This window comes from Eumetopias jubatus, unplaced genomic scaffold (genome assembly GCF_037043125.1).
Source record: "Eumetopias jubatus isolate StellerSeaLion01/CBP00866 unplaced genomic scaffold, mEumJub1_p1.0 scaffold_10, whole genome shotgun sequence".
In the NCBI taxonomy this organism is placed as follows: domain Eukaryota; kingdom Metazoa; phylum Chordata; class Mammalia; order Carnivora; family Otariidae; genus Eumetopias; species Eumetopias jubatus.
Genome location: NW_028274816.1, coordinates 55710461 through 55722351, shown reverse-complemented (window position 1 = coordinate 55722351; position 11891 = coordinate 55710461). Strand labels below are relative to the sequence as shown.

Here is an 11891-nt window from a genome sequence, read left to right as displayed (position 1 = left end):
ACCTCCTCCACAGTGGCATACGTGACAAACCCAAAGCCTCTGGAGCGCTTGGTGTTTGGATCTCTCATTACCACACAGTCCGTAAGCGTTCCCCATTGCTCAAAATGGCTCCTCCGACTCTCATCGGTTGTTTCAAAGCTCAAACTCCGATGAAGAGCTTCCGCAGCTGTTCAGGCTCTTTGGGAGACTCTGACTTAAGACATGACGGCGGTGGGAGGGGAGACTTTAACGATGCTTACTCTGCGGCATCCATGCGCAGAAAGGTGTTTGGGTGCTTTTAAATGTCTGTGATGTGGTATTTTTTAATGTGGGGAAGTATATTTAAAAAAAAAGGAAATTAATCATCCCAGTAGCACACCACCAAACTGTTATTTTGTAAAAGTAAACACAGGTTGACCAGAGTTCTTTGGGAATATTAGTTGCAATTGTCAGAGATCAATAAAAAAATCCAGAAATTTGGCATCAATTTAAGCAAACAAAGAGGCTCTATAAAGCTTTTTCCTATTACTTTAGTAGCAGGGAATATGTACGGTGTAAAAAGATTTGCCCAAAAGGTGGCAAATGCTACCTTGCTTTGACTGCACTGATGCAACAGGAGTGTGGTGAGCTTACTTTTCACGTGATTTCTCGGTCATTTTCAACTTGCCTATTCAGATGCTTTACCCATTTTTCTATTAGGCTGTTCATCTTTTGCTTATTAATTTGAATCTGTTGTTAATAAAGTTTAAAAATTAGATCTTTGTTGTGATGTATAGTGAATATATTTTCCAAGTGAGCCATTTGTCTTCTCCTTTATAGTAACATTTGTCATGAAGTGGCTTTAAATGTTTGTGTTGGGGCGCCTGGGTGGCTCAGTCGGTTAAGCTTCTGCCTTCAGCTCAGGTCATGATCTCAGGGTCTTGGGAGCAAGTCCTGCATTGGGCTCCCTGCTCAGTGGGGAGTCTGCTTCTCCCTCTTCCTCTCCCTCTGTGTGCTCTCTAATAAATAAATAAAATCTTTAAAAAAAATGTTTGTGTTGACAATTGATCTTCTTCCTCTCATGGCCCCTAGGTTTTATATCCTGCTTAGAAAAGCCTTTCTCACACCAGAATGAAGGATGAATTCATCTATATTTTCTTCTATTACTTCTGTACTGTTATTTTTAATATTTTATTCTTCGATCTAGCAAATTTATCTTTTATAAGGAAAACTAACCCCCCCCCCCCCCGGCACAAAAGCATCTATTCAATTATCTCTTCTCCCTCTGATTTGCAAAACCACCAAACAAAATATCCCAAACCCACGTGTCTGTTTCTGACTTGCTCTTCTGTTCTACTGCTTTCTCTGTGATTGTGGATGGGGTACATATTTGTATAACTTTTAATAACCCACAAGGCCATCCTTTTTCCTTGTCTGTTCTAGAATTTTCTTGGCTACTCCAGCTGTAAAAAATGTTAAACCATTCACTCTATAATCACAGGAAATGCTCAAATTAAACAGATCCTAAGGCTTGGAAGAATAATGGTAGCGTTTTGGGGTTTTTTTTGGTGTTGAATTTTTAACACTAACAACTGCTTACATCCTACCCACAAAGAGGTATTAGGAGAACACCTCCATTGACAACTGGCACAAGGTCTATATGTCTATAATGCCAGATTATGCTAGCAAAATTGGTTCCAGGTGCAGGGAAACTGGAGCAGACAGCAGATGGGCTAGAGAAGTTTCTACCATGTGGCTGAGCTCCCCTGCTCCTGTAAGTGCATCATAGAGGGCATCCTTGGGTGGGAATTTTAAAACGAAGGCAGCACAATGAAAAACAATATGGCATTTCTTCAAAATATTAAAAATAGAATTATTGTAGGACCAGCAATTCCACATCTGGGTACCTACCCCAAAGAGCAGAAGGCATATTTGTATGCCTACTTTCATAGCAGCTCTGTGGACTACCGTCAGAAAGGGGAAGCAACCCAAATGCCCCTCAGTGGATGAATGGATGAATGGATAAATGAAATGTGCTATATCCACACGATGAATGTCATTCAACTTAAAAAAAAGAAGGAAATTCAGACACAGGCTACCACTGAGATGAACCTTGAGGACATTACCCTCAGTGAAGCAACCCAGTCACAAAAAGACAAACACTGTATGAGGCCACTTATAGGAGGTGCCCAGGCTAGCCAAAGTGATGAGATTGAAAGTAGAATGCCGGTGGGGCACCTGGCTGGCTCAGTGGGTGGGGCATGCCACTCCTGATCTTGGGATTGTGAGTTCGAGCCCCATGTTGGGCCCAAAGCTCACTAGAAAAAAAAAAAAAAAAGTAGAATGCTGGCTGCTAGGGGCTGGGAGGAGGGGGAATGAGGAATCATTGTTATTGTTTCTAGAGCTTTCATTTTACAAGATGAAGAGAGTTGCATGGATGGTGGTGGTGATGGTTGCACGACACTGAATGTACTCGATGCCACTGAATTGCACACTTAAAAATGGTGATGATGATATGTCCAAACTCATCCAACAGGTCACTTAAGATTTGTGCATTTCACTGGATATAAAATATAAATGGATAATAAACTTATATCTTTATTCTTCACCTATTTGCTATTCAGCACATAACGGGCAGCTCTTTCTAGAGTTCCCGTGGGCCCCCGCCCTGGCCACTGTCGTTACTGTGGTCACCTCCTTCCTCCTCACTGGGCTTCCAGCTCTGCCCTCAAACCCCCCCCACCCCCACCACCGCAGCCTGTGAAAACCGAAGTCGGATCACGACCCTCTGCTCAGAACCTCCCAAGGCTCCCAACTCACTCAGACTGAAGCCAAAGTCCATCCTTTCCGAAGCCCACAAGCCTTCCAAACCAACCTGACCTCACCTCCTCATTTCCTCCTCGCTCCCCCTCTGATCTGGCCACGCTCACCTCCTCCCCCTCCTCCTGCGCTTTTTCTCAACCACCAGGCGTTCCTCACGCTGACTCTTCCCTCTGCCTGGGATGCTCTGCCACCAGCCGGCTGCCTGTCTCCCTCCCTCACCTCCCACCTGGGTGTTCAGATGTCACCTCCTCAGACAGGCCCACCCTGACCCCTATATAAAACAGCCAGCGCTCTTTTCCACATACACACGCACTCACCGGGACCCTCTCCCGCTGCGTATTTCAGCACTGTACTCACCACCCCTTCGGTATCCTGCAGCTCCGTGCGCCGTCGACCTCCAACCGGAATGCCAGCCCCAAGAGGGCAGGAAACTTCGTCTGGTTCCTGGCTGTCACGGAGTCCATGCCCAGCACCTCGGGGCTGACCGAACGCACGGATGAGTGAGGACACTGCCTTCGGGGCCTCGGGGGGTGTACGCAGAGGCTCTTAGCATCATTCCCATCTCCCCCAGAGGAATGGTAAAGGCTGGGCCTTGCTCCCAGCACAGCCCTGAGCAGAATGTTGCCCCCTCCCAGAGAGGGGCTGAGAGGCTTCCTTGCAGACAGCCAAGTTCCCGGCATCTTGCTGGGCCCCATTCCCGGGTGTCCCTCCCCCCACCCCCCAACTTCAGGCCAAGTCAGGCTTTCAGACTCTACTTGCCGGCCTGGGTGAACTACAGGGAGTGACTACATCTTGGGAGGTACTTAGAGATGTTGGCCAGATACGGCTTTTCCAGAGAGGGAGAGGGGGAAAACACCCAATTGATAAACCCACTACCCAGGTCTCTATGTGCCTCTACTCCGGCACCTCATTCACTCCCGTCCTCAAACCCAGCTTCCCTTTCGGTCTCTTGTGCTTCTTCCCTCCCTGACCATCTCCATTGACCTTTCAGAAAACCTTGCAGGGGAGGGCGCTGGGCAGGAGAAAACTGAAAAATCTGCTTCTGTCTGAGGGGAGGGGAGGAAAGGGCCTTCCTCTTCCAGCTGCTTTTCAAAGCGAACTAACATTTTCAGATAAATTCATGTCACTAGTTACCTGTTTTTGAAACTTCTAGAAACCCCAAGATCTGCGGGAGATCCTCTCGAGTTGGTGACAGGCTGCAAAGAGGGCACCTCAAAGGCATCTTCTGTCACGGAAAACTGACGATCCTTGCAGGACTGACAACAGCTCGTGCCAGGCTGGGAGTCTAGGACAGTGTGTTGTTCACTGGGGGGACCCGCTTCTCACATAATCCGTGACCTCACCTATAAGAGCATCAACAGATACTTAATTTGCTAACTTTATTTTGTAACATACATGTTTACCTTTACCCATCATGGTGGCCATCTGTTAACACAATGAAGCCCTAATGGACCTGATTTTGAAACCGGGTGCTGGGGAGTCCCAGACTTCCCTCACCTTGAGAGGCCAACACACTCCTGTGTTTTGTTTTGCACAAACCCAAGGAAAACCTCGATGTGCATGGATGATGCGGATCCAGAGGAAGAGCTGCAAACGGAAACCGGTTTCTTCTCCCCCCACCCCCCGCCCCAGGCATCTTCAGTTAAAACTCATCCAGGTTTTTGAAATTAATTGTCACGTTTATTTTCAAGGCGGACTTACTAACAACATCTAACAACTGTTCATATTCTCGAGCACAAAAACTGAAGTCAGAAGAGAGCCCCGGACACATCCAAGGGCTGAAACTCCGCACGACGGTATTATTACTGAGCGCCATGTGAATACACTGACATGCTATCATACAGCTGAACGTCACAGCGTAACAAGAGCATGTGAATTACAAAGGGAAACTTCTTCCAGAGCGTTACAGCACAGGGCATGCACTGGACGCAAACTCTTCCACTTGCAACCTCTCTTATCAGCCACACTTATAAGAAATTCGGCTATATACAAATAGATGGCAGAAACAACTCACTGGAGACCTGTACGAAATCAAGTTCACTTAGGAACACAAGGTAATATTCTGATCGTCTCCTATGTGATGGGTTTGGCCTACGACGTTCAAGCTCCAGCGTTTTGTTTTTTTTTATAGACATGAAAAAAATAGATTCGGTTTACATCTTTGAGCATTCCTTGGGCCTCCCAGGACACTTTTTTTTTTTTAATAAAGATTTTATTTATTTATTTGAGAGAGACAGTGAGAGAGGGAACACAAGCAGGGGGAGTGGGAGAGGGAGAAGCAGCCTTCCCGCTGAGCAGGGAGCCCGATGCGGGACTCAATCCCAGGACCCTGGGATCATGACCTGAGCCGAAGGCAGATGCTTAACGACTGAGCCACCCAGGTGCCCTCCCAGGACACTTTTTAACCATTGGTGTTGGGTATCCCGCCCCCTCCCCCTACACACACACACACACACACACAGGAAACATGGTATGCTAGTCTATTCAGAGAACAGAAATTAACAGCCAACTTCTTAAGAACTTTTTCCCTTTCTTATTATAACGTGAGAAGTGTTTTCAGCCCCAAAGATGTGGAGAATTTGGTAGTGCTGGATGGACTTGGGCCTGGGAAGCCAGAAGTGCTCGAGTCCTTCCCTACCAATCACCCTTCCTCCCCACAGGCTTCCAGAGAGCATCTGACCCCAAATGGGAGTCCAAGTACCATTTTTATTCATAGAACCTAAACCTCAAACACTTCAAAGCCTAAGCACACACTCTTGTCCCCCAGAACTAACTTTTGGGACCTGCCTGCCCTCTGGCTAGTTAACTGGAGGATGGAAGCTGAAGAGCAGGAGGTGCAAGGAAGGCAGGTCTGCTTTGAAGATCTATGCTTAACTTCCCAGTAGGTGAAAGAGAAGGTGGGAGAAAGTGCCAGGCCCTGCATGTAGAGGTCGGCTCACTCTCCAGGAAGCAGGGAATAAGGATGAAAGGCAGAACATGAACAGGCACCCTGCCCATGTACGGAAAAGTGAATATGCTAGGATTTTCCCAGTCTGCTTAGCGAATTCTCCAACCTCTGAAGGTGAGTCGACGGGGAGGGGCAAAAGCAGACCTGGCAGAGAAAGGAGCAGAGAGGTGTACCTCCCTCCCTTAACCTCTCCCACCTAAGAGCTCAGGCATGGTTTTCCTCTGAGAGGCCCATCTCTCCAAACTGGGTCCCTAAGAGTCCAAAGTCATGGTTCATTCATTAAGGAAAAAAACTCTGTTCCCCATTTGATACTTCATCCTTGGTCTTCTTTCAACTAATAGGGTATGGGTGGTCCCCCGAATCAAAGCTTTCTGGGTTCTGTGGGTAAATTAGAAGAGCTCACCAGGGAAGGAGAGGTCATTTGGAATTTCTTACTTCCTTGGACATTTTAAGTGCTTGAACATTTCTATCCTGCAACCAGGCTTCCAGAAAACTCCACCCTCAAAGCCGTCGACCCAGACAAATGTTCTCACTCCCAACTATTCGATTCTTATCAAGGGAGCTAGGTCGGATGGAGTAGCAGAATGACTTGAGACTACCACAGCGACACTCAAGCAACAAAGGAGAGGTGAGGGGTTTGCTTTGCCACCTCCTGCCCATAGGTGTCCCCAAGGTTGGCCTTCAGGGGCTCCTAGGAGGGAGGTCAGGGCTCCCGCCCTCTAAAACCTCAACTGGTGTGTCATCCGCCTCCTCCACGGCACTGGGGTCCTCCTCGCGCACCACCTGACCTGCCACGCCCCCTAGTGACTCTGCGCCTACCCGCCGCTCCGGCTCGGGTTCCCGACTCAACCATTTGCCGGCACAACCCCAGTGACTTCTATTGTCATTCTGACCACTGGAGGCATGAGGAGAGCCTTCCGGCTTGGCCTTTGGGCCCCGAGACGTCGAGGCGGGCAACCCCATGGGCTGGGGGCCTCGAAAGGCCTTCTGAGCGGAGCCATCTCTTCTTGAGCCCGGCCCTTTCTTCCCCATCACTGGCTTCTTCTTGGCATCTTCTGAATCGACAAGGACGTACGAAACAGGGCCCAAGCTCACCTTCTTCTTTCTCACGGGGGCAGGGCTCTTTGCCAAGGCCCAGCCCATGGCCTTCTTCTTTGGGAGGCCCTCCTGACCGCCATCTTGGTCTGACTGCGGCGAAGCGACCCCAGGGCTCACAGCTTCTGACCGGGCATCATGGGAGGGGCTGCTGGGAGCCTTCCAGGCACCTTTCGCCACAGGCTTTTTCAAAGCCGACTTCTGCTTCACACAGGGCTTTCTGTTGCTCCTGACGGATTCTGACACCTCCATATTTTCAGTACCATCAGCCTCAGGATCCTCCAAAGGGGCTGAGCTGTTGGAATGGTGGCCTTTGGGCTTATTCCAGAGCACTGATTCCTGCTTAGTGGTTTTTTTCTGCTTCTTTCTCCTGGAGCGACTTTTAGCTCCAAGCCGGCGAACCAGAGGTTTGGGAGGGTCACCATCGTCTTCCAGGTCATTCCAGGTGTCGGGATTCTCCATCTTCAAAGCAGAACCCAGTTCTGCAGCCCGCCCTGGCTCCTTCTTGACCTTCCTCCACGCTGCTAAGGCTGACGTTGCTACTGCCTGGGCATCAGCCACTTCTTGAGCCCTAGCTTCCTCGCGGCCGCGGATCTCGGCATCCATGTAGAAGATGATTTGCACCACTGCCCCCAGGAGCACCCCCAAAGCTTCTGCCCAGTTCTCTGGGGGCTGATTCTGGGGCCGTGAGGGGTGGCTGAGCTGGAGCAGACGGACCACATCCTCCCAGGTACGCCCCTCGGCATCCAGGAATTCATTCAGATTTTTCAGAAACTCAGCATCCTGGGTGGGGTCTCTACAAACCACTGTCCAGACGCCCCCCCTTCCTGGGAATTCCCGGGGTATGGCCCTGAGATTCACACCCTCTCCGACCTCAATGAGGGCAGCTTTGGCATTCTCTTCCCTCAGAAAAATCTTATTGAGCACGAAGTATGGGCCCAGCGGGGAGAGGACCCCATTCAAAGTCTCCTCAATTTCTGCTTGACCACAGTCCTCTGGGATGCCCGTGACCAACAGGGACCTGTGGATGTCCACTTCCATCCCCCGGCACCAGTCCTCCAGAAGGTTCAGGGCCATGGTCGCGGACACCTGGCGGCTCTAATCTCACGTGCACTCAACAGTCTATAAGGTGGACGGTCCCCAGATATTGATCCTGTAAGGTGACAGGACAGGGAGGTCAGATTCCCCGGAAGACGGCCAGGTTCAGAGATCTCAGCTGCCCCCTGCGCGGCGGGCCTACAGGCGGCCTCGGGCTTCCCCAGGCCCCTCCTCCCCAAACCGGGCCCCCGGGTGCTCACACGTGTCCTGCGACCCGCCGAAATCCGCGCTCGGCCCTGCCCCGGGCCTGGCCGGGGGCCGCCCAGTAGGGATCTGGCAGCCCTGCCCCCGGCCGCCCGCTCGGGTCGGGCAGAGGACAGGCCGCCGGGATGCAGCCGCTCGCGAGGCGCCTGCTCGGCCCACCCAGGCCGGCTGCTCCCGGCCGAAGCTGCCGAGAAGCCGGCGGCCGCTCCTGCTCGGGCCCCGGCTGGTCACGCGGCGCCTCACCTCGATCCCGGCAGCTGCGCGGAGCCCAGGCTGGCGTCGCAGCGCGCGCTTGCGCACTTGCGTCCGCGCCGGTCCAGCGGTCGTCATGGCAACCGGCCCTGGCTGCGGATGCGCCCTCCGGCCTGAGGGGGGCCCAGCGCGAGAGTTGGGGCGGGGGGGTGGGGGGCGTTCAGCAGCTCACCGAGCAAAGGGCCTGCGCATCTCCGATGTTCCCTCCAGACGCACTCTTTCCACTCTTTTCAATTCAACGTGGGCCTCGGGGACCGGGGTGGAGTGCCCCAACTTCTATGATGGCAACCAACTAGCCCTCCTAACCTCTCCCTTTCGCCTGGGTTCAGCCCATGGGACTCCTGGGAGCCACCAGAAACCCGAGGGCGAGAGGAAACAGCAGCTTTAATCCCCCTGAGTTCTTCTAACAAAGCCGAAGTTCCTGACAGCTCCGTCATTCGGCCACAGTTTCCCTACTTCCAGAAATATCCAGGAGCTTCTAGAAACTCCCGCCTTCTGCCCCACGTGCCCTTCAAGTCTGGGCATAGTGCCTCATCTCTCCTTGCTGGCTTCCTCAACTTGCTGCCCACAGGCAACACCTTTGTTGATGGTTAATGAAACACTTCTCAATGACTCAGTTTTGAGTTGCTGTTTCCTGTCAGGACCTCACTGATGCACCTAGCAATGCTGCTTACTGGCTGCACAGCCTCGGACACTTTGAGCTCTCCGAGCTCCTTCCTCTTCTTCCTAAAAGAAATACCAATAAAAACCTTCGTGATCAGCACTTTGAAGGTTCAGGGATATCACATAGGAAAGATGCAGCAAAGTACAATTTTGGCCTGAGTATTCAACCAAAATCTGTAATTTGGATTCCATTTTGGAATTGGGACCTTTGCAAGACCAACTAGCCAAATGCGTGTTCAGCTGTCATCTCTAGCATCCCTGAACGTGGGTGTGATCAGTCCTCTGATTTTGCAATATGTGTGTGATTGCCCAAGTTCCCATGATATTTCATGGGGAGAAAAAAAAGACATGTCATTCAAATTGTTAAATCTGAATATCTCATTCTAATAAACACTCTAGCCATAACTAGAGTTTAAAAATCCCATGTACTTTACCTGTGGAAATTCTATTAATCAGCCAAAGAATGAATGTGTATCATCATGCAGTGGTTTTAAAACATGGCTGTAAGTTTTTTTATATTCCTATTGAAAGGTAGTGATGTATATCCCTCTTATTGAATCTGAGCAGACTTGTAAATTCTTTAACCAATAGAGAGTGTGGTCAAGGGGAAATTATTGGGCCAAGAGCATCATGGAAGGGAATCTATGTGACTTCTCATGTTATAAAGGGCCATGCAACTTCTTCCTTGTTTGTTGGGACCCTCTCATTCTTGGATCCCTGAACTCCAAGTAAGAAGGTCAACTAGCCTCTGGCTGCCATGTTGTGAGGAAGCTCAAGCCAACTGGAGACGCCACATGTGTGTGTGCCAATCAACAATTCCCAGCTGAACCCAACCTTCAAATGATCTTGGCCCAGGCATCAGACATGTGAGTGAGAAAACTTCTAGATGATTCTAGCTCCTAACCATTTGACTCACTCCCGAACGATTTACATCTTCCCAGTTGAGGCCCAGCCATCGTGTAGTGGAAACAAACCATCACAGCTGTCACCTGTGTGAATTTCTAACCCACAGAATCAATGAATGTAACAAAATGATCGTCTACACCGCTAAGTCTTGGGGTTGCCTATTAGGCAGCAAGAGATCATTGGAAGATCCTGCAAAGGTGAAATGCAGCAAGGATAAATGATGATTGATAAAGCACTACTACAAAAGAAAAGAAAGCAACAACCTTAAGTCTGCTCCCCAAAAAAGATTCCCCTAAATGGCTTTTTCAAGCAGTGCACAAAGATGCGCTTTCATGGGATTTCAGTTCCATGGGATTGTTTCAATGAAATAGCATCATCGCCATCAACCAGATCTTCCACCTTGTGAGTTGAAGAGGAAATAAATTTTCTACTGTAGTCAGTTACTTTTAGCAAAGAAGGAACTCTTGATAGTTTGGTGACATGTCACCCTCAACAATGCTGGTCAAAAATGTCTTGTTCCGGGGTGTCTGGGTGGTTCAGTCGGTTAAGCGTCTGCCTTTGGCACAGGTCATGATCCCAGGGTCTTGGGATCGAGCCCCACATTAGGCTCCCTGCTCAGCGGGGTACCTGCTTCTCCCTCTCCCTCTGCCTGCTACTCCACCTGCTTATTCTCTCTCTGTCAAATAAGTAAATAAAAAAATCTTAAAAAAAAGTCTTGTTCCTTCATCAGCCATTTAGTATCATAAATGGGCAGGAGAGAGACCAGAGGAGTCAGCTAGTAGCCACCTGTGCTACAAAATTACACTGGCGACTACATTTTGAAAAAATAAAATTGTGATATAAATTGAAAGGTTTTCATAACATTTCAGATTTATTCCTATATTCCCTAAAGTTTATTCTATAATGGTGATCTTTGCCTGTGACCAAATACTCAGCCATTCAATATTTTGTCAAAATGTGTATTTGGTCCTGACACATAGCCAGCTCTTTTTATTCTTGTAACAGCAGGAGTCCCAAAGGGCTTTCCCACTGTTGAGCAGACTTCTTTTATGCTCTCTCCACTGACCTGGAGTTTGTTCTGGGATGGTTGAATGGATGGGTCCTGGAAAGTAGCAAGAGGGTATGACTTAACTGCTACCAAATGGGATGTTCTCTTTAGAAAATTCTGGCAACTTGTACTGAAATCTAGCGCTAGCACAGGGAGCTATTTTAAATTTGCTGATTGAGAATAGCTCAATTGAGAAAGCACAAAAACACCCAGCGTTGATGAGGAAAAGAGCAGCTGGAACTCTCATACAGGTACATGGCTGGTGACAATGTAAACTTTGGAAAACTCTTTAGCTATATCTACTAAAGCGAAACGTATGAAAACTCTACACCTTAGATGTATATACCCAACAGAAATGTGTTCACTAAAAGCCATGGGTGAGGATATTCACTGCAACACGATTTATGATATAGCTGTAATCCAGAAGCTACCCAAATGCCAATCAACAGAAGAATAGATAATTGTGGCATGTTCACCCAATGAAATACTACTCGATTAGAAAGAATGAGCTACAACTACACACAACAGTGTGGACGAATCTTGCGACTATGATGTTAAGCCAAAGAAACCAGACACAAAAGCATGTATGGTATGATCCCATTTATTATATGAAGTACAGAAGACAGGCAAAATCAATCTATGCTATTAGAAGTCGGGACAGTGGTTTCCTGTGGAATGTCTTAATGACTTGAACTGTGGGACTCCCAGGGGGAGGGAGAGCTGGTGATGCTCTCTTTCTCTTTGTGGGTATTGGTTATGGGTGTGTTCAGACTATGAAAATTCAGCATGCTGTATGCCCATGACATGCGCACTTTTGAGTAAATAATGTATACTGCAATAATAGGCTTTACTGTTTTGCTGATGGGTTGGATGTGAAGTGCAAGGGTAACCGAGAAA

At 48.9% G+C, this 11891-nt stretch overlaps 1 protein-coding gene across 2 annotated transcripts; it reads right to left on the bottom strand.

Annotated features, from left to right (window-relative positions):
* Positions 1 to 6409: 6409 nt before the first annotated feature.
* PNMA8A (PNMA family member 8A) lies at positions 6410 to 7906 on the bottom strand. 2 transcript variants are annotated; one of them, XM_088027182.1, is made up of 2 exons: positions 6574 to 7900; positions 6410 to 6543 (listed from the first exon to the last, which is right to left on the bottom strand). In XM_088027182.1, the coding sequence occupies exons 1-2, from the start codon at positions 7898 to 7900 to the stop codon at positions 6410 to 6412; spliced, it is 1461 nt and encodes a 486-aa protein (XP_087883308.1). The 2 variants fall into 2 exon arrangements, with proteins under 2 accessions (XP_087883308.1, XP_027943637.1); XM_028087836.1 differs by having other exon boundaries at positions 6410 to 7906.
* Positions 7907 to 11891: the final 3985 nt, after the last annotated feature.